This window comes from Octopus bimaculoides, chromosome 2, assembly GCF_046866305.1.
Source record: "Octopus bimaculoides isolate indiv1 chromosome 2, ASM4686630v1, whole genome shotgun sequence".
NCBI classification, from domain to species: Eukaryota; Metazoa; Mollusca; class Cephalopoda; order Octopoda; family Octopodidae; genus Octopus; species Octopus bimaculoides.
The window spans coordinates 117,037,658-117,061,561 of record NC_142929.1 but is presented as its reverse complement, the minus strand read 5'-3'; the positions used below and the strand labels follow the sequence as shown (position 1 = coordinate 117,061,561).

The 23,904-nt window shown below is 34.3% G+C and overlaps 1 protein-coding gene across 2 annotated transcripts in view; it reads right to left on the bottom strand.

Moving 5' to 3' along the window:
* Positions 1-23,904, bottom strand: part of LOC106879350 (cadherin-87A) — a 125,124-nt gene that overhangs the window by 20,232 nt on the left and 80,988 nt on the right. The window contains exons 29-41 of one of the 2 annotated variants that reach the window (XM_089347585.1): positions 22,399-22,604; positions 19,959-20,153; positions 19,498-19,605; positions 19,006-19,126; positions 16,679-16,942; positions 15,296-15,567; positions 12,337-12,425; positions 11,251-11,340; positions 9,101-9,242; positions 7,197-7,321; positions 4,078-4,109; positions 3,257-3,272; positions 273-285 (exon numbers count right to left, since the gene is read on the bottom strand). In XM_089347585.1, coding sequence (XP_089203711.1) covers positions 273-285; positions 3,257-3,272; positions 4,078-4,109; positions 7,197-7,321; positions 9,101-9,242; positions 11,251-11,340; positions 12,337-12,425; positions 15,296-15,567; positions 16,679-16,942; positions 19,006-19,126; positions 19,498-19,605; positions 19,959-20,153; positions 22,399-22,604 — 1,673 coding nt within the window. Of the gene's footprint in view, positions 1-272; positions 286-3,252; positions 3,273-4,077; positions 4,110-7,196; positions 7,322-9,100; positions 9,243-11,250; positions 11,341-12,336; positions 12,426-15,295; positions 15,568-16,678; positions 16,943-19,005; positions 19,127-19,497; positions 19,606-19,958; positions 20,154-22,398; positions 22,605-23,904 lie in introns of both variants that reach the window. The other variant, XM_089347584.1, reaches the window with a different exon arrangement.

Genomic DNA, 23,904 nt, shown 5'->3' with positions numbered 1-23,904 from the left:
GTATATGTGTGCATATGTGTGTGTGCGTGCATGCACGCGCACGCACACGTGTATGTGGGGAAGGGGTGTTTGTATTTTTATATTTTTATAAGTGTGTGTTTATGTCTGAACATCTTAGTGTTCAAATTTCTCAACAGTTTTTTGTGAGACTTTTCAAGTACCCAATATAATGCTATAAGAAAATATAACCTAACTCCCTTCTATTATCTGGACTTTCTGTACCATCTTTATAAGAACATTGGAAATAAACATTAGATATAATTTTAGCTTACCTTTTCAGGAGGCCTGGAAGTAAATATATATTGAAATTTAAATAAAGTGAAAATTTAATGTCTTGCAAGACAACAATAACAAAGCAGAAAATAGAAATAAAAGCATGTCTATTTGGCTGTATTTTCTCATGATGTTCTGTCATGAAGATGAGCAAACCTTTAGCAGCATTCATCACAACCTTTTGGCTAAAATATGATCCATGTTGACTGAGGAATGGTTTGATTGATGCTGGTGATCAAGACACTGTACACACACACACACATTTTATGTATGTGTGAGCATCTTTTTGCTATATGCAAGAAAGTCTTGAAAAAAATGTTTCTTTTATCTTCCATCTTAGTAAATTAATTAAAAACATTTTCTTTTTGTTGTATTTAATTTCAGTTTAATTTCTCTATATTTGCACCTATTGGACTCTATATTTAATCTACATTTTCAGACAGGCAATTGCAACATTTCGTGTCATCTTAAGTGCTAAGTATTTTTGCTACTATATTAATGGTAGCTAAGTACTTTAGCTGCTATATTAATTATACTGTAACAAGAATTTATGACTGTAAAGGTGGACACAAGTAGATAAAAATATTTGATAAAAATTAATTAAACTTGCTGCTCATTTCAAAACAAATAGAAAGAAAAATTGATTGAAATACAACTTTACAAAGTGGTTAAAAGTATATCTTCTCTGCTCAAATTTTCCAGAGATGAGTAACAGACCATTCTTAGATAACATGGACAAGATTTTGATTTTGACCACTCTGTACATGAATACAGCAGAGTCTTTGAAAAATATACATTCGTATCTCTATGCATTTAACAAAGAACTTGTCTTTTGAAATATTTCTTATATTATTAAATATATACTTTGGAGAATAAGATTTTGTTTATTACTATAGAGAGTACATGATCTGTATAATGGTGTGTATTTGACTGTTGTGCAGTACTGAACATTAAAACTTCTAATGCATCAAAGCCTATACAGGAAAGTAATGGCATTAATCAGGAAATAAGAATATATGAATTTCCTCAACTAATTTATCCACCATTCAGCAAGATATGTGTATTCAGTGGAACAGTCTTGCACACTTAAAGAAGTGCATCTTTGGATGTCTAAGTTAATAAATAGTAATGAAATAGCAGTAGCAGTAACCTAGACTTCCTCAGAGTAGGCACCAAGTCATAAATTAACTCCTTTGTGATTATGTTTTGAAAGAAATATTCTGATCTATGTTTTAAATAATGGATGAACTTTGTAAAATGCTTAAGTTTTCCATTAATTGGCGTATTAATTTAGTGGTTGAAGCATAACTTACATTAAGGTCTTTTTTTACCAAAAATGTTTACTGAAACAAAATCAATGAATTGTTTCAAACCACTAAGTTTTGAGTTATAATTTTCCAATCATCAAATTAACTTTCTCACAACATTATTTAATTAGCTATCACTCAGCATGATCTAATTAGTTCTCTTGTACCCTTATCTAATTAACTCGTTCTTCACTAAGGTAAGTACCAGTAATACACTGTGGTTGACCCTTTTTATACCAAAATACTTGAAACGGTCACTGTCTTTTTTTTATATACAAAACATCTTTTAACATGTTTGAATTATACTGGAAGGTTTTAATTCAAACATGAACATGTTGAAAGATGTTTTGTATAAAAAAAAAAGAGAAAGAGGGAGAGAGAGAGTTTCAAGTATCTTGATACAAAAAGGGTCAACCACAGTGTGTTACTGATATTTACCTTATTGAAGAATGAGTTAATTATATAAGAGTACAAGAGAACTAATTAGATCATGCTGAGTGATAGCTAATTAAATAATGTTGTGAGAAAGTTAATTTGATAATTGGATAACTATAACTCAAAACTTAGTGGTTTGAAACAATTCATTAATTTTGTTTCAGTTAACTTTAAAAAAAAAATAGCTTAGTCAAAAAAGAAGGAGCAGCATCCATGGTCTTTCCAGTGCCTTTTGAAACAGTGGAAGCAAGAGAGAAGTTGTCCTCAAACCAGAGACCTGCTTGAGTGCTTCTAACAGAATGGATTCCATTCAAAGCACCCAAGGGCCAGGCAGTGTTGTTAAACCAATTAGCAGAATAAAGGACGGTGTTTTTCACAGTTTTCATTTACAAAATTTCACTCACAAGTCATTGGTCACTTAGTAACAATCTCATCAAGAAATAAAACTGGTTCAACTCTTTTGTAACCAGTAATATTGTTTACATAGATGTATTTGTATATGAAATGTAACTTTTAGTGCTGGCTTTGAATTTTATAGAAAATCTGTAGAGGTAAATCTTTTGATACCATATCTTGTGTTGAAATGCACTACTTTTGTTCTAATTAATTCAGAAAATAATGAAGAATTTAGTAATGTACCTTTGTCAATATTAGGCTAGTGTTTGGAACATACATAAATATGATATTTTGATGGAAGGCTTATAGTGGATCACTTTAAAACACGAAGTTTGTATCATCGAACCAAAGGAGTTTCAGACAAGTTGGTATCAAAAAGGCTAAATAGAACAGTAAAGTGACCATGTCTACCAGACCCTAGTCCCCAGAAGAAGTCATTGTTGCAAGCTGATGGAATTCTTATCAACTTCACAGTACTGCTGCAGCAGCATACTGTACCATAGGAGTTTCAGTTCCATAACCTGGTGACTACAAACAACTTGGTGAACTGAACTCGTTAATTAATTATAACGTGCTTTTGACTTCTATTAACTTCTCTTAACTTAGCTTAGCTTCTCCTGACTTATTCAGATACAATACTTCTCTCTCCTCTTTCACCTTCCTAATCTCTTCTGCTAACAATGTTACCCTGTTGTCTTTCTATATTAGTTAAGTGATTATATACCAGTGCCAATGTGAAGATATGAACTGCCAATCTTTCAATTATTAATCTGATGCCATATCAACTCTATGTCTTTGCTAATGCAAGAATAAAACAAATGAAGTATAAAATGCATTTTACTTACACAGCCAAATTCTGAGCTATAATAAAATAAAATAAAAACAATTATTGTTGTTGTCGATACCAGTATTTTTGTTAGGAGAAATGAAATAAAAATCAGATTTATTCAATTTATTCATTGAACTCACATTGAATGTAAGGAAAAATAATGCTCATGTTTTATTAATTAATTAATTAATTAATTTTTTGTCAAACTTTATTTTTCTCACATGCCACTGAGAAAAAGATGACTATGAATATTTTATTTTCAAATACAACAGCAAACTGTGATGAACAGAAAAAAGATAAAAATGGGGAGACTAGAAGAAAGAAAAAGGTAATAAAAATAGTAACAGACTTACTCAAACTTTCAATCAGTAAAACAGATAAGTCTCCCGTAAACCTATCAATTTATTGCAAACATTTCCCTCCACCACCTGAAACTACTTCTTTTTGAGATGGGTAAGCTATTTTACAAAAGCCTTCAGTTGTTTGTAAGGAAATATATTATTTCCTTTTGTTGTTTGTAAGGAAATATATTGTTTTCCATTTGTTGATTTACAATAATTGTGAAATTATAAAAAAAAGTCATGATATCATTCCGTCATTCACTGAAGCTTATCCTTCATTGATGTATGAGGAATTTTGGCTGTTTCTCTGAAATGTTATGTTAATATGGTGGACATAATTATCCTAAAACAAATTCCCTGCCTCATACCCTATTTTTCAAATATGGGAATTTTTATGTGGTTACTCAATCTACTAGATATAGCAGCCAAGTAACCTTAAAATCAACCAGAAAGACATCGTAATGATGAAAACAAAATAATAATGGCTAATATTTACCATATGTCACTTTCTCAATTGTCTTCTTTTTCCTGTAGTTGAAAATGAAAGAAAAATGAAGTAAATAATGGGATCAATTTTTAATAAAGGAAATATAAGAAATAGAAAATAAATCTATGTTTTAATATAAATTTTTGTTTTACTTTATTTTATTTATTTATATATTCATTTACTTGTCATCTACATACTACCCAAATTGAATTGAAGATGTGCTGAAGGATAGTGTTCACATCTCTGAAATAAAATTCCAATCAGCTTTGTTCCCGTCAAAGTAAATACTTTGGAGGTAGTGGTAGCTTTTTCTTGTGCCCATAACAGAAAGAGATTGGCGATGATCATTGTGTAATTGGAATCACATAAACTGAAATAAGTTATAGCCAGCCACGCTTAAAACACTGTTACAGAATAAAGAGTGCCCAAGTTTCCATGACAGTAATGAGACTGAAGTCAATATTTTTAATGCAAGAATCAAAAACGGTGAATCTTGTTGCATAAACTGCAGATATTTAAAAACGGTAATTTGTCTCTGGATTTGAGTCTATCAAGATTCATAGAGGATGTGTCATGCTTGTTCAGTTTCTCAAGGCTTTTGCATTGTGTTACCTATTACCAATATGATATCATCAGACCAACTTGCACACCTTTTTTATATGTCACCAGACTTGGTAAATATCTATCCATCATTACTTGAGCTAAGACTCACTGGTGACACTGAGCCATGGTTCCTACCAATTCAGCCCTTCCATTTTTTTTTTTTTTTTGCCCACTGTTCCTGAGAAGATCATTAGATTAAAGTCCTCAGGCACTTCCTCCATAGGTCCTATCAGAAGCAACCATTATTAGACTTTTTAGCTGGATTCCCAAGCATAACTAACTGAGACTATGGATATTATCCAGCCATCTTGTTTATGTCTGTCTCTAGGTCTTCTACTAGTTGGTTTGGCTTGCAGAATACATTTCGCAATTCTTTCCTGCAATATTCTACTCATATGTTCATAGTACTGGAGCTGTGACTTCTCAATATAATGGCTTGACCTGAAGAAACTAACTGGTCTTCGAGATATGCACCCTATTAGGTGATGTATATTGGGTGGTAAATAAAGACAAGTTTGATAAACAATTTGATTTTCTCCCCTAGTCTTACTAGAAGTAAAACAGTATACACATGCCTAGATAGACTTCTAGAAGTTTAATATAAGTAGCCTGAGTTTGAATCCTGACCAAATAAGATGGAGAAAATTTTTTTAGGTGAAATAGTCATTGTCCTTGGTTGAGTTGTTGGCAAACACCCAAGGATTGATGATTTCTTCAGATACAATAATAGTAATTACATCATCTATAGCAGATTCAGTGGCATTCCCAGTATGCCTGGATTTGGTTATAGCTGCAGGCAGATTTGTAAGCAGAGCATTTCAATATGATACCTCATTATGGGGTTCTGTATGAATTTTTGCTTTAATATCTGTTGCTTTCATACACAAATCAGAGATCAATTGATGAATTTCCACAACTTCTTTGAGGATAAAATCATAGTGTACCTTTTTTGGCCTCAAAATTGTTGAGAAATTTGTGATGCATTGAAAGTAGATAGAAGCATAACATTTATTGCCTATTTACATTCATTATGACTACAGCAGGTTGTTACCAATCTTTGAATTATTTTGTTTAAAGTGAGGTGAGATTGAAAATAATAATAGAGATCAGAAAATAGTGAATGTATTGTGCTTGTTTAAATTTGTCATTCTGCTTCTTGAATTCATCAGTGACTTTAGTGTAAAACTTTTGTGGGTTTGTGGAAGTTTTTGCAAACATAACTGTTCTTTTTACATTTGTTACTATGATTACAAATATTGTGTAATTTCTTTTTCCTACCCATCAAGATTCCTTGACTGACAACTTGGATCTAGACATTGTTGGAAAATAGTTTTGGATCATAGCTTATGCTTGCTCTAGGAAAGTTTATGGCTGTGTATAAAACATTTGATAAACTTTATTCTAATTATTTGTTTTAATCTAAAATTGTGAGCCCATTGTTAATGGTGTAACATTCTGTTTTCCCTTTGATAGTGAAAGTGTTCAAATATTGAATTACTCATCTTTTGTTATATTCCATTCAATTCTATATAATTCATATCATGCAGTGGTGAGTAGACTGTAAGACAGTGATGATCTTATATATTTTCAACTATTTCACTATCATTGCATTCACCAGACTATCCGATGTTATATACTGCTGGTCACAATAAGCTTTCTCATATTGTTGTAGTTATCGAATGATGCCACTTCGATGGCTAGGTGGACAGGCTAACATTTCCTCTAAATGGGAAGCCAGTCTTTCACAAGGTTACCTACCCATTAATAGCTGACTGTATTGGAGCAACAGGCAATGAAGTGTTATGCTTAAGAACACAATGCACTGCCAGTCAGGGGATCAGAACCACAATCTTGCGATCATGAGTGAAACACCCTAACCATTAAACCATGCCTCTCAGAGTCAGTTTAAATTGACATTTAAAGTGGCTTTCATTCTGTTGGTACCAGTTATAAACTGCAGTTTATTCATTGTCACAGTGTCTACCCTGTAAATTTGTAACTATATACAAATGTGTTATATTAATAGTCTACAAATATTTGTGAGTTCAAGCCCTGTTAAAGCATTTAACAAAATACAAAAGAAGAAAAGAAAAGAAACAATGGAAAGTTCAAGTTTTACTGTCAGAATAGTTTTTAGTATTTTTATATATTATTGGGTTAATTATTGTGTAATGATGAGGCAAGGTGAGCAAGTGGGGAGGATAAGGAAGAGAAGAGGAGGGGTAAGAGATGTAGAAGGAAGAGGAAGAGGAGAAGAAAAAGAAGAAGGAGAAAGAGAAGAAGAAGAAGGAGGAGGAGGAGGAGGAGGAGGAGGAGGAGGAGGAGGTGGAGGAGGAGGTGGAGGAGGAGAAGAAGAAGAAGAAGAAGAAGAAGAAGAAGAAGAAGAAGGTAAAGATAAAAATTAGATACTGTAGTAATAGAAGCAGTACAACAGTTACAGTATTAATAGTAGCAATGGTGTAGTAGTAGTAGTAGTAGTAGTAGTAGTAGTAGTAGTAGTAGTAGAAGGCAGATAAAATACTCACGACTGAGCTATACAACAACATGCAATACCAAAAAGGAGGAGGGCCAGTAAGACGAACAGGATCACTAAAACCATGATGAGCAGTAAGGAAAAGTTGTCTTCTGAGTCGTCTGATGTCTGAGCAACCTTGTAAATATATATCATCATCATCATCATCATCATCACCATTATCATCATTGTTATTATCACCATTACCACCACCACCACCATTAGTACTATCACCACTCCCACAACTTCTCTCTTATTGAGTCTTCATCGAGACCACATAACACATCCAATCTTCAGCAAGTTCTCATTAATCCATCACCAAATCCTCTACAAGTTGTCACCAAGACCTCCTCAAAACTACACCAAATACTCATCAAGCCTTCACCAAACCCCCACTAAATACCCTAGAATATAGATTTCTTTATTAAGCCACACAGGGCCAAACACAGCAGGAACAATACAATGTAGAATTTTTCTTTTCAAAACTGATCAATAGGGTTCGAAAACGTTTTGGAACAACTGAAATTCTCAAATGAGGGAGAAAATAAAACACTGACTAGGGTTATCTGTGAAATAAAACTCTACAAAAAAAAAAAACACAGTTACCTCGGTAAAAACCATGAGAGAAAAGTGCCTTTTGTCTTTTTGTTCTATAGGTTCATGTTCAAAGTATGTCCATCATTCATGCGTACCACCCTTGCTACATTCACCCACCTTTTATTGAAGTTTTCATTAGATGAAACTTCCCTCTACTCTCACTTTCCTTTTCAAGTAATACTTGAAAAAGTTGATGAGAAGTTGGCTAGAGAGGAAAGTATTTGTCTCTAAGCCTTTCAAGCAAGTCCACCCTAGAATATGAGTTCAACCATTAAAGGAATGACCAATGATACAAAGCTATCTGTTTGTGAGTCTTCATTCTATAGTATTCCATTGACTACTTCCATTCGACAATCTGCTCATTCAGAGCCAGCTGAAGCAACTCAACAATAATGATAATGTTTGTTCTACTCATACTTCTCATGGTTAGCCCAACACCTACCATCTCCACTGGCTCAAACACATATTGTCTTGAGTCTACAAAGAACCTCTAAGTGTTTGATCTATCTGCTAGAAATAGCAACCAATTCTAATTCAGATAACACCCTACTGTTTTAATAAAAGAAAGACATTAAATAATTGGTTTTTGTATCTGGTTTGCAAGATTCCACTTGTGAATTAATGTGCTGAAACAAATTTTGTTGTGTCTGGGGAGACTCATGGTGCCTAAATATAACACACTCACTGGTTCAATTTCCACTTATTTATTTATTCTTTCTATTTATTTCAGAAATCTTTCTTGTTGCCACATTTTCAACTGTATCAATGTATTTTGACTGTCCATCTGTGCTTTACCCACGATGACTTTCCCCAGACACAACATTAAATAACGTCACTCTAAATACAATATTTATGAATAACAGATGGATTAGTCACATCTGGAACACATTTAGTCTGTTAGATTAAGGCCAACCTAGGATTAAACAATAACACTGGATATGGAACATGGAGTAGGCTGCTTAAAGTATTTCTCTGGCCACACCTGAAAATTTTTTGCTTAATGTTGTTATTATTTAATCCCAGGTCAATCATTTTTGCACAGACTTCAGATCAGAGGTATTCCAACCATGATACTCAAATCACATCCTAACATTTAAAAAAAAAGTTAAAGACTCATTAGATAATGTGGTCCTAGTATCTAGAACTATATTATCAAATGTCTATCACTTTTTTAATATGATAGAATGTGATTTGAGTGAAATTTAGGTGCTGTTTCTATCATCCCATTTTTGGCTCATTATTTTATATTTTTTATATATTTATTTTTATTAATTTAAATATTTATCTAATCAAAAGAACAGTATAATTATTTCAACATACCTTTATTTTCTGTATGTAAATCCCGCTGAATGTTGGTTCATCCTCTGACTTCTCCTTGTTTAGCTGAGACACTGCACTCCCTGCTCCCTTCACAGTATATTTCCCATCTTTACTTCCAATTATATATATAAACACATCTGACCTTAAGAGGGAGATAAAATACAGGAAAATAAATAAATAAATAAATTGTTTCTTGCTCTTTATCTTTTGTGTTAGGTGTCTTGGGATCTGTATCATAATGTTAGGTTTTTGGAGTTAGGCTGACCAGAACAAATTGCTGGGAGTTTAAGGCTCAATGTTTTTGGTTTGATACTGCTTAGATTGTTAATACAGCTGTGATTGTGTTACTAGGTCAATATAAGTAGAACTGTGTCACAGGGTTAATGCTGCAAAGATAGCATTACTGAGTTAATATTGCTGACAATGAGTCATTGGTTTGATAATGCTGTGACAGAGTCTTCAGGGTTAACCTTGTTGAGGTATTATTATTGGGTTAATTAGTATGAAATATCATTGCTAAGGATTTGTTGTTATGTTGATATTCCTGAAGCAATATCTCTGAGTTAATATTTCTGAATCAGTATTACTAATTGAATGTTACTGTCATGGTTAACCTGGTTAGCATTACTAAGGAAGTGTAGTTGCATTAACATTGCCAGGGACAGTATTAGAATGTAAACATTGTTAGGACAATACTACAGAGATAACATTGCTGGGCAAGTGTCAATGGGCTTTTCTGGGTTAACACTAATGGGGAAGTCTTATGTGATTAACAATGAGAGGGTTAGTAATCACAGGGTGAAAATTTATGGGCAATGTTATCAGGTTAATATAACCAGAACACTGTTGCTGGGTTAATAGAGTAAAGGCAATATCATTGGGTTTATGTAGATAGATCTAACATTGGGTTAATATAGTTGATATAGCTGGTGCTGAGTCACTAAATTAATATTGATGGGAAAGTGTCATTGGGTTAATATTGCAAGAGTAGTGAAAGGTCTGTAGTGTCAATGCTGCTAGAACAGTATCACTGGGTCAATGTCAATAGGTCGATATCATTGACTTGTAGAATTTCTATTTGATTTATGCAGAAGGTCAGCTTTAACTTCTATGAAAAGTAGTCTATGATTTGTATGACTCAACAGCTTGATAAATAACAAGTAAATGATTGGTTATTTTTAGAGTAATAACATGTTGTATGAATAATTATCATCATAAACCTACGAGGGAATGCTGAAAAGTTCCTGACTTTAAGGATATCATTAACCTTCCGAGTTCTTTTACAGGGAATAGAAGAACTGAAGGACTGGTGCAATAAGTGTGTGAATCTGAGAGGGGAAAATGTTAAATATAATCATAATTAATTGATCCTCCTGTATTTTCTTTTACCCAAAGCCAAGAACTTACCATGCTTACTATTTAGCTCCAGTTATTGCAGTGTTAAATAGCTGAGAAATAGATATATTCCCTGGATATCACAGTTAACAGTCCTTAATGATTTAGTATCTATTCATGATATAGTTAGATGTGCTGAGGCAATGTTTAGAAACACAACAGAGGAAATGAAAATTAATTCTTCCAGCAGAAGATGATCTGGTAGCTGGTCCTGAGGAAGTTAGGTGGACTGAGATAATGTAGAATAAGATCTTAGAAAGGCAGCAAAGTGGAATGAATAGAATGCCTCTCTCTCTCTCTCTCTCTCTCTCTCTTTGAGTTAGCTATGACACACTGAGACAAGTCATGGGGGACCAGTCATGATGCTCTTTGCTCCAGAAATGAAGAAGTGTAGAGCAAAAGACTAGAAACGTCTATTCTCAAAGAAAAACTGATAACTGAAATCTTCCAAGAATGGCCCTATGAGCAGGACAACATAAAAGAGAAATTAAGAAAGAAAATACAGTGGAAAATGTAGTCATAAGTATACGATGCCAGAGGAAAGGACAGAATATTATGGATGAAATACCTTTGAGCATAAGTCTACCTGATCAGAGTCAAGCAACAATATGTTCACTTTGACAAAAATAGCTGTCAACTCTCACTCAAATCATGACCTATCATAAAAATAAAGATAGGCACATTGCTTTTGAACAGGGTTAAACAAAAAATAACAACAGAAACTTATGTTCCTTACAAATAGTTCTTCAACTTACCAGTGAGTATTCATTAATCCATTGGGTAGAATGTGCTCTCGTATTTCTGATATACAAATGTAGCTGTTATCGGACTTTTGTGAAAGTAATCTATAAGAAAGAGAAATGATCCAAGAAAATCTATGATAATCATGTACAAATTATCCAACTACGTCCCACTCAATCATTCTTCATATCTTTAAACCCTAACCCTGAAAATGTATTTTATAATGATGATTACTTTTGACCATATATATATATACATGACCAAAAACACTGCTCAGTTTATCACACATCCTAAATCAGTAAGTCAAAGCTTACATGTCTCTAAAAGCAACAAGTTTGCTGAAGTAATGAACACACTGGCATGTTAGTTCATCCACCTACACTGAAGATATGAAGTAGAAAGTGTAAGATATGATAGGGAATGGATGAGAGAAGGGGTGAGAAAGAAAAGAAAGGGAGGAAAAGGAAGAAAGGAAACAAGGAGGGAAAGATGGAGGGGAAGAAAGATAATTATGTGGGAATTCTGTTGAGCAGACAGCAAACATATAGTCAATCAATCTGCAAAAAATAGCAGCCAAAAATTTCGCTCTTTCATTTTAAATGACAAGTCTATTGAACAATGGAGTTCCTGATTTATAATAACAGTAGATTTATCGAATGCTCTGAGTGTTTTTACCTGCACTTCATCTAAACAACATCAACAATACTTGTACAACACACTACATGTTCTCCAGCAAATATAGCAGCTTCACTCTTTTCTAACTCTTTTTACTCATTTCTGATTCCTTTTCTCTTATCTCTTTCCTTCTTCACCCTCTTTATTTCTTTTTTCTCCTCTTCTTTCATTCTCTACCCGCACTCTTCATTCTCTCCTCTTGTGTGTCTCTCTCTCTTTTCTCTTTCAGTATCGTAGCCCATGTCACATTCAGTGTCACACCTATTATAACACTTAGTGTCACACCCAATATTGCATCAGTATCTCCACTGATGCTAAACCTAATGTTTCACCCATTTTAATATCCAGTATCACACCATCCTACATCACAAATTATGTCACACCCAATGTTACAATATAGTGTAACAGAAGATCAGATTACTTACTTTTTTATTTGTGGTACAAAATAGTGAACATCTGTTGATGGTTGAGTTACAACTACTTTCACTGCTTGACTTTTTTCTGTCACAAATATCTGGAAAAGAAAATATATCAGTAATGATGATGATGATGATGATGATGATAATGGGTGTAGTAATATTGGCTGTGGTGGTGATAAGAGGAGGAACTACTACATATACTATTGCACTGCACTACACTATGGAATGGTATCTAGTCACTGTTGTCTGAGACCACACTACACCTACAATGCACCATATTACAGCGTACTAAACAACACTACACCTCACTGCACTACATTACTCAACTTTACACTACACTTCCTAGCTCTATGCTACACCATACCTCACCACCATACACTAAAGTATGCCATAGTATTTCTATATTACCTCATTTCTATAATCATCATCACCACCATCATCCCCTTTTTACATTTCTATGTCTAAAAGATTGGATAAGTCACTATTGCTCTTCTACACAAGTCAGGAGACCCCATCTCATTCATAAGTTTCGTTTTTGGCTTGGTTTCTATGACTGGATGCCCTTCCTAACACCAACCACCAAACCAAGAATAATTTAATTCAACATCCACTTTATCACTTCTACTGGGAGTTTTCTTTCATAATTAAAGCAAACCAACATTCCATCTTATTTTCATTCCTCTGCTTTCAGATTTCAAATGCCACTTCAGTCAACTTTGTTTTCATTTTTCCAGGTTTGGTAAAATTAGTACTAATAATATGCTGGTAGTGAATTAATCAAGCAGTGAAGAACCCCTATGCTTCATCTTCCACAGAAATTGGTTTTATACCTGGCTAAACTAATTTTTTAGTCTAACTCTTATTATTGTATTAAATAATCTAAAGATTAAGGGTAGTGCTTTTGCATCTATGATTCCCTAACCAAAACCACTCTACCACTAGCTCCAACAACAGCAATAACAGGCTATGGACACATCTTCTTCCACAAGAACAAAACAAAAGAAACAAAAAATAACAGCAATTTAAGCCAATGAGACAACTTCTATTGCAACAAATGTGGAAGCCTTTAAATGAGATGTTTTCTATACTATTACAACACATCTGTGGGCAAAATATTGTCTGTAAGTTTTTGAGATAAGTCACTAAATGCAAGGATATTTAGAAAACTGGAATGTTTTAATGCACTGCATCAAAGCATTGTATTTCTTTGAGGTAAATGCTATGTGTGCACTCATCTTTATTCTTTTTTTTATTTTAATAATTGCATCTATCAGGTCATCCCATAAGTTCTGTCCGATCTTACCGCTTTTAAAATTCAATGAAATTTAATAGTATTTTAGGATGTCTAATGGAATTAAAAATTATTTTTATGCATTTGCATACATTTAAACTAGAATTAAAGTTTTGCATACATTTAAACTAGAATTAAAGTTTCTTTGATTAAAACCCTTTCTAACATGTAAGTATCCAAAGAGCATTTAAGGCACATAATGTTTTATGAGTACAAAAAAAGGAAACTCTGCAGTCGAAGCGCCTCGAAACATACACTCAGTTTATGGGAAAGAATGCTTGAATGAAAGAACTTGCAGAAGATGGTTTGCAAAATTCAGAAGTGGAGATTTCAGCCTTGAAGATGAAGATCGAATAGGACGTCCAGTTGAGTTTGATGATAAGCTCCTTGAGGCATTACTTGAAGAAAATCCTGCATTATCAGTTGCAGAATTGGCAATAAAGCTTAGTTCAAACCATACAACTGTTCAGTGTCATCTTCAACAACTTGGAAAGGTTCCTAAACTTCGAAAATGTGCGTCTCATGAATTGTCTGAAATCCCGAGTTGACGTCTGCTCTTCTCTCCATTCTTGAAAAATGGATCTTCTATTGAAATGTTAAATGTCATAAACAGTGGCTTGGTAAAAGGGAAAAAGCTCAACCACAACCAAGAAGGGAATGTCATAGAAAAAGGTTCTTCTCTCTATCTGGTGGGATTGCAATTAGAGCGTTTGAACCAAGCTTTGAAGAAAAAGACCCACTTTAGTGAATCAAAAAGGAATGATATTTCATCAGGACAATGTGCAACCCCACACTGCAAAGATCGCATCACAGAAGATCGAAGAGCTTGGTTGGGAAAAAATTTCTCATCCACCTTATTCTCCTGACCTTGCTCCTTCAGACTACCCTTTGTTTCGTAGTTTACAAAATCATTTGGGGGACATAACTTTCGCAAGCTAGGAGGAGATCAAAACTGACGTTTCAGAGTTCTTCGCTTTGAAACCAAAAGAGTTTTACATTGATGGGATTAAAAAGCTTGTAAATAGATGGAAGGAAGTCATAGATAATCAGGGAAAGTACACTGATGATTAAATTTCAATTAAATATAACATGTGATCAGTTGTTTTCTTTATTCAAAATTCGGACAGATCTTATGGGATGACTTGATATATATATATAGATATATAAAATAAAACTTTAAAACTTTAAAAAATGCTGTTAACGTGGCATAATACTTTTAACATCTTATTCAGAGTGTTATATATTGAAAAAGGTTGAGAACTACTACCCTATATAGTTGCTTGACCTGTTAGAAATAACAGCCAAATCAGCTTCAAAAAGCATGCAGGTCAAAGTTTACTCAATTTGGGTTCTCAAACTTTTTGACTTGCGGACCCTTTTATATTTCAGGCTTTACCTTAGGGACCCCCTTATAAACGCCTATGAAATTTATACATAAATATTTGCTTAAAATAACATATATTTTTACATTTGTTTATTTAACAGTATTTAACAAATAGGTTTATTGTCAATTAAAAGATTTCGATTAAAAACCATATATAAAATCAAATTGCCCATAAAAAGTAATTACTGTTCACGGACCCCCTGTCTTGTCCTTGCGGACCCCCTGTGGTCCGTGGACCACAGTTTGAAAACCACTGCTCTAGGGGATAAACAAAAACAAGACAAACTCACCAGTCCTTTGGCTGTGTCGCTTGCATTTTTAGCTGCCGTATCATTAGCTATAATATCCATGAGGAACACAGTATCTTTATATTGATTCATTGATTCTTGGTTCCGAATGATACCATTTTTCTTCCCAATAGTTAATATTTGTTTCTTGACAGTTGAGCCATCTTGTGTTCGAAGATTGGCAAATGAGTATTCTAATTCATTTGAGTTAAGGTCTTTATCAATGGCCTTCACAGTAAGGATGCTTCTCATGAGGCCATCATCAACTGAAATACCTGATTGAAATAAGCAGAGAAAAGGTGTTAGAAATAAGAAGCTTGTAAAGAGGATTTATAAACGATATCAGGAGGATAAAATTGGTAGGGCATTAGACAAAATGTCTTGTAGTTTGAAATTAGAACTGATATATCTTCCAAGAATGGCCCAATGAGTAGCATAACACAGGAGGATGGGGAGGGGCGGGGGATGGGGCGGGGGAGGGGCGGTGGGAAGGAGAAGGGGAGGAAGTGGAAGATGGGGAGGAGAGGGGGGAGGAAGTGGAGGAGGAGGAGGAGGAGGATAGTGAAACTATGTACAATATCAAAAGTTCATAAATATGGAGAGTAATATAGACAACTCGTATTTGTTTTCCTGTTCTACACTCAGTTTTTCATGCTTTCATGGGTAAGATAATTTTTTTAACTGTACGGTAGGACCCAGCTTTTGTCATTCATGCAACTGAGTTGATGCAAAAGAAGTTATGTGTTTCAGGTTACTGATGAAATGATGACAGTAAAATTTGAACTTGTGACCATATGATAAATAGCTTAACTGCTAAAAATTTATAACCATTGTATCTCAGTAAGGAAAATGCTTACACACCTGGGTTTCCTGAGCAATCAGCCTTCTAAGAACTAACGAAACATCAACATGCTTTACTTTGCTGACCAGACAAGAAGCAATATTCTTAATGTGAGACTGCCATAAACTGATATAATGTTGATTTATTTAAAGTATGGTTGTATTTCTGGTATATTAGTATCATAAACTATCATTGCTATCATAAGCTGTTAAAAAGGTGTCATTTTTTTGTGGTAAATATTTAGTGGCTGAATATGCCACAGACACATATATCCTTAATCTAATTCTCAATTTGAATCAGTGTAACACAGTGGACTCTTAAATTTCTAGTAAAATCCATCCAAAAGGCTTCCACTAAGTTTCTTTTTAGCCAACTTTTCTAACAAGACTTCATCAACCTGAAGCTATGATAAACATTTTTTCAAGATATCATGCAGTGGGATTGAACCCCCCCCCTCCCCCGACTGTGGAGTGGTCTTCTTAAACACCACTCAGCCATCTTGTATTTATAAGTTCAAGTATTACTGCTATATTACTGGTACTTACATCCATAATACTCTGTCTGTGAAAACTTTGGCACCTCATCGTTTACATCAATAATTTCTATATTAATATGGGCTACATTCAGATCAGCCCACTTCCTTTCCAGTCTCCTTATATGATTTGGGGTTAGAAGATCATAGCTGATAAGACTATCCATTGCCTCTATATTCAAAGAAAAAGAACTGATATTGTCACGGTCAACTGGATTTTGCAGTGCTAGGGCTCCAGTATTTTGGTTCAAACTGAATATATTTTCGGAATTCCCAGCTGAAAATAAAAGAATAGAAAACAAAAGTATAGCTATGTAATAATATTACAGTTAAAAGTTATAGCAACATCATGGTTAAACATTAAAAAAAAACCTTTACTGCAAGAACTGTGTATTGGCAGAATCATCAAAGTGTCAGACAAATGCCTGGCAGTATTCAGTTTAAGTTTTTTGCATACTGAGTTCAAATTCTTCCATGATTATCTATGCCATTCATTCTTTCAGGGCCAATAAAAAAAATGGATCAGTTAAATACTGGGGTTTATTTAATCATCTATACCCCGCCTCAAAATTTGTAGCTTAGCATCAATGCTAAATAAACAATACATTTATTTTTATTCACTAATGATAATAATAATGGTTTCAAATTTTGCCACAGGGGCAGCCATTTTGGGGAGGGGATAAGTCGATTACATCAACCCCAGTGTTTCACTGATACTTAATTTATTAACCCTGAAAGGATGAAAGGCAAAGTCAACCTTGGCAGAATTTGAACTCAGAACATAATGATGGGCAAAATGCCGCTAAGCATTTTGTCCAGCACACTAACAATTCTATCAGCTTGCCGCCTTTAATAATAATACTAATTAATTCTTTAATTGGCCACAAGGGCTAATATAAATCAAAACATTAAAGGACAACACAAGATGATATACAAAGGGTTTTGCAAAAAAAAAAAACATTCATGTAAACATTTGATAACAATAAAACAATATAACAAGTAAAAATCTCCCAATACAGAGAGGTTCTTTAAAGGTTACTTGTGGAAAAACCCATAAAAGCCACAGGTGCCTGATCAACAGAGCAAGAGCTCTTCTTTTATCCTTCCTATTTTTTACAGGTGTATTCTCAGAATTGGTCCATCCATACTGGCCATTTTTTCTGACATCCACCTACCTTTCAACAAATTTGCTAGAAGACAACACTTTCCTCTCTACCCTCACTTTTCTTTTAAAATAGAACTTGAAAAAGTTGATGAGGCCTTGACCTAAGAGGAAAATGTCTGACTTTAGCCCTTTCAAACAAGTCCACCATGCTACTTCTTTTGCTACAGCCACCAGACAAATGAAAATTACTGCCCCTCCCAGATAAAGAAGGCCAGCGGGGCAATCTTCACTATGGATTCAGCTGATAGCTGGATCCATCTTACATGTGACTGAAGCTGTTTGACATAAACCCACAGGTCAGCAATGTTCAGGCACTGGACTTTGATACAAGTGATAAGTTTGATAAAACTGATGACTATACATAGATTGGAAGCAAAAACAAATGTACCCTTATTTTTGGTCATGAGACAATAAAACTAGCCACCAGAACCTGGGATTAAGTTATGAATATATTAATTGTTGTCTTTTCAGCATCCATACCAGAAAAAAAAAAGAAATAAAAAGAAAAAAAACAGGAGGGTCATGTAAATATAAAAATATATTTGTGAGTATCTTTTAAAAAGAGCTTACATTTAGCCAAGTGTCTCTGTGAAGAATGTCAAGAATGGACCATAGTAATACATAACATATTGATGAAGGTAAAGGTAAAGTTACCTTATGGAGTCATGCAACTCATAAGCACCAGTTTCCCAATTTCATGACATATAAATTTCCCACCCAGACTGTCGCAGGATTACTCATTTTTGCCAGCTGAGTGGACTGGAGCAACATGAAATGAAGTGTTTTGCTCAAGAACACAATGAGATGCCAGGTCCATGAATCAAAACCACAATTTTATGGTCATTAGTCCAACACTCTAACCTCTAAGCCACGCACCTCCACTATAATATATTGGTATCATAATCATCACCATATTTAATATATTCATTGATAGCAGCAACAGGAGGGTTGATGGTATTGGCAGTGTTATCATCATCAGTAGCAGTACAAACATCAATTTACCATCAATTTAACATTTATTTTCTATGCTGGTATGGATTTGATGGATATGTGAGTCATAATATCATTATTCTTTTTCAGTTTCATGTCATATTGTCTGTGATTCACCAAATCTTCAGATAGAAACCTCATTATTAGTAATAATAAAGCTAGAAGTGCAATAAGCAGTTACTCACACAGAATTTGATAATAAACGCTAGAATTCAGGTCTCTATCCTTAGCAAGAACACTTCCAATATAGAAAATGGGTTGAGAATCTTCCTTTACTCGGAAATTGTAGGGTAAAACTCGGCCATTCTGTAAATGGAAATCAGTTAAATGTTAGATATTTCATAGAAATTTCTCTCTAATTACACAAGAAGGTTTAGTTTCGCAGATGTTAATATATACAGACTTAACTAAAAGCACTGTGTAACAAGTTGTTTAGATATATGATAATATACACACACAATCTGGATGAGAATTTTAGTGTAACATGATGAGGATCCAGAGATGATGAGCTGTTACAGAGAATCTTTATGGTAACAGATTCTTTGAGTGACACAAACCTGTTTTGTCACTGAGCTTTTATAGCTTACTGCTCCCTTTTACTGAATTTGCATTTTGTAAAATACATATTACATATGACATTATATAAGACATAAAAAAAATAACAGTAATCAACTTACAGAAACAGGAAATTCTGGCTTATTGTCATTAACATCCACAATCTTAATTATTAAACGACGTTCAGAGTTTTGAGGAACAGTGTTACTGTCTTGTGCAACTACCTGCAACTGCAATATTAAGGAAAGAAATGTGTAGCTGTTACTGATGTAAACAGCAATGGACTACAAAGTTATTAAATTCAAGTCCTCCACACAAAAGAAATTTTATTTATACAAATCACTGCTATTTTCTGTAGATTTTAAGTTTAATTTGCTTCTTATCAATGACTTACCACTCGACTATAAAATAGAAATAGTTTTTACATTTGTCTTGACAAAATAATTCCATGTAAAGAGATTTTTCTAAGTGAACAATATAGTACTCTGCTCACTATTCAATTTAAACTCACAACCCTTCCACTTGTATTTCCAACCATCACACCACAACTTAAGAACTCTTAGAATATAAAATGATTTCTTACAGTGTATGTGTCTTTTTCTTCTCGGTCAAAAATTCTGAGTGCTGAAATCACACCTGTTATAGGATTGATATAGAATTCATTGGTTGACTGGGAAGTTAATGAACTAGCAAGAAACATGTACTTTATTCGACCTTTTGGTCCTGTGTCTGGACTTTCTGCTCTCACTTGATAGATAAACATTCCTTTGTATTGGCTCTGTAACATTAAAAACACATTTACTAGAGTTTTGCAACAATGATTATTAATTTTTTAATTATTTAATAACTTAATCAGTGGAAGAAGTATAGTACCCTTGATTTTCCCAAGTCTTTGAATTGATTTATTATTTTTTTACGTAAGCACTAGGCCACAGAGTTTGACAAGCAGCAGAGAGTATAGTTGATTATATCAACCTAAGTCCTTGACTGGCTCAGTTGGTTGCTGCAGATTTTGAATTCAGAACATTGGAAGTTATAACTAACAATGGCAAGGTATTTTGATCAATGTTATTATGAGTGCCCATCTGCTATCCTAGATAATAATGAAACATTGATATCTAACATTGGCTCAAAATCACAGATTTATAATAAGAGTATAGTCAATTAAATTGGTTAAGTATTTGATTGGTACTTCATTTTAAGGGCTATGGACAAATGAAAAGCAAAGTTGATCTCTGCAGAATTTGATGAGATGTATTTAAATACCATGAGGTACTGTCAATTTTGACAATTCATCACCATAATAACACTGAATAATATTAATATTGATTGCTTATAAAAGCTGCTTAAAATTATTGAGACATTTACAAATAATTGTATGTAAAAAATTGTTTTTAGTCATCTTGCTCTAAAATAATTTTATGGCATGGCCTTAAGAGAGAAGACATAAAGGCTAACGATCAAAAATTCAAAATTTCAACCAAGTTGAGTTTCACTCAACTTTGTGCAATCAGAACTATATATATACTCTATGTCTCTCAGCCAGATTGGACGTATATTATCAGTCAATATACAGAATAATTCATCTAGGAATGTAGAGTTGTGAATCTGAGTACATAAGTATGTTTGTTTTTCCATAAAATTAATTAAGTATTATCTAATTTATCATTAAGCTAGGATTCTTCAAAAGAAATTTTACAACATATTGCATATAAAGATTGTTTGCCAACATAACATGACAGTCCTGGTTTAGGACTAATGTTGCTGTAATTTAGCCCCGGGAGACATCGTCTCCAGGTGGCTATACAACACGATCTGTGTCCTTATATTTTCAAACAAGGGAATCTAGCACCCCCACTCAGCTCAAAACAATATCTGTGTATCGCGATTTCTGGGTTATTTCTCTTCATCACAATACACAGATATTGTTTTGAGCTGAGTGAGGGTGCTAGATTCCCTTGTTCAAAAATATAAGGACACAGATCATGTCGTATAGCCAGCTGGAGACGATGTCTCCTGGGGCTAAATTACAGCAACATTAGTCCTAAACCAGGACTGCCATGTTATGCAGTGTCCATAATTGAGATAGATAAACCTCACCAACACAATCCATCTTGCTGTAAGTAGATTGAATAAGTAATGTCTGCTGTCGCAAGTAGTAGGAGTACTGTAAATTTGGTGAATGTTTTATTACAATTCTGAATTAATCACTTCTTTCTGTCTTTCTTGGCCCATGATATAAACACTAACAATGTGAACCCATTTTAAATGTTATGCCTACCTCACCAGAATGGATTTAACATGAATGAATTCCCAAAAATTTGTTGCTAATGATAATTTTTTTTTTCAAATAATACATGATTGCATAGAAAACACCTTGCTGAAGTGTTCTACATAATGTCTACAGCAGAACAAAAATGGAATTTTGAGAGAAAGAATCTGACATTTTATCTATTTAGTAGTAGACATCAACCTGTAGTGAGTGTCAGACACAATACCAACAATGGTCCTATGATAGCCAGTATGAGATTTAAGATCACTTATAAGTAATGTTTACTTTAAGATCAACTATGCTCAATGTTAAACATATGACCAGCTGTTGACAGTGTTAGTTTTAAAACCAGTCATAATAAGTGAGAAATTTAAGATTGACTATAATTAGAGCTAGATTTAAGACCAATAAGGGATGGTATTAGGTTTATGACAACCAATGGTCATTGTTAAACACATGACAAGCAGTTTTCAGAATTAGATTTCAGACCAACTATGGTCAGTCTTAGATTTAAGATAATAGACAGTGCTAAATATAAAACCAACTCTGATTAGTATTAGGCACAAAACTCACTATTGTCAGCAGTATGACACACAACCACTGACCAACCTTCTTTAACTAAAGATCAAAGCGACAAGCTACATGAATAACTTAAGGCTACTTCATGCCAGCTAATACTTATATAATAATGGTCACAAAGTTATCCATTGGCCAATAGCAAAAAGAGAACTCCATTGAGTATAGTACTTACCTCAAGAACATTAATAACTTCATTATTAGTCACTGGAATTATCCACATTGGGGGAGAACTGATACCTTTGACTACTTCAATCGTTACATTGGCAACACTGGTCAGAATACCACTATATGCGATAACCTGGAAGTTGTATACTCCAGCTTTCTTCTGTAGACTTTGTCTCACACCAATGACACCAGTGGGGGACACTGAGAACAGATCTGTGGTAGTGGAGGGTAATATTGATTAGCGGTGGTGGTGGTGGTTGTGGTGGAATGGGATGCTTGTTATTGGTAGCAATGATGGTGATGATGGTAGTGATGCTGGTGCTGGTGATAGTAGTGATGGTATAAATTGATGTGTGCTATTGGTAAAGATGATGCAAATAATCTAATGATGCAGACAGAGCAGACATTTTTTTTCAATCATTATGCCTTAGCACATCGATGTATCATATATACTCTACAGATGTGAGTCAGAAAATGCTAGGATATTTAAAAAACTTTCGTGTTTTTAATGTGTTGTACCAATGCATGTGTATTCCCCTTATAGCAAAGTACAATGTGTGTGCCAATCTCTGTTTTAAAACATTTTTAATATCATTATCATCATTGTTTTAACTTCCACTTTTCTATGCATATATGGTTCAGACAGAATTTGTGGAGGCACATTTTCTGTAGCCATATGCTTTTTCCTTCATCTGTTTCCAAGCAAGGTAATATTTTCCCTTGGCCAAATAAGTTTTCATGTAAGACTGGCAAGAAACATGAAACTGCTTGTAATGATATTGATGCTTGCTAACAACTATCATGTCAAGACAAGGAGACATAATCACATACACACACATACATATAGACACATAGGCAACATGCTTCATTCAGTTTTCATCTACCAAATCTATTCACTGAACTTGAAGCTATGTAACTGGGAAGCAAACATCTTAACCACACTGTCATACTTGCACACACACACCACACACACACACACACACACACACACCGCACACACACACACACACACACACACACCGCACACACACACACACCGCACATACACACCGCACACACACACACACACACACACACACACACACATATATATATAAAATACACCATTTTGAGCGTGGCTGTTGCCAGTACCGCTTGACAGGCCTTCGTAGGATTTTCGAGCGAGATCGTTGCCAGCGCCCCTGGACTGGCTCTTGTGTGGGTGGCACATAAAATACACCATTTTGAGCATGGCCGTTGCCAGTACCACCTGACTGGCCTTCGTGCGGGTGACACGTAAAAGCACCCACTACACTTTCTGAGTGGTTGGCGTTAGGAAGGGCATCCAGCTGTAGAAACTCTGCCAAATCAGATTGGAGGCTGGTGTTGCCATCCGGTTTCACCAGTCCTAAGTCGAATCGTCCAACCCATGCTAGCATGGAAAGCGGACGTTAAACGATGATGATGATGATGATGATATCACATCACCATCATTTTAATGTCCATTTTTCCATGCTCGCATGAGTCAGAGAGA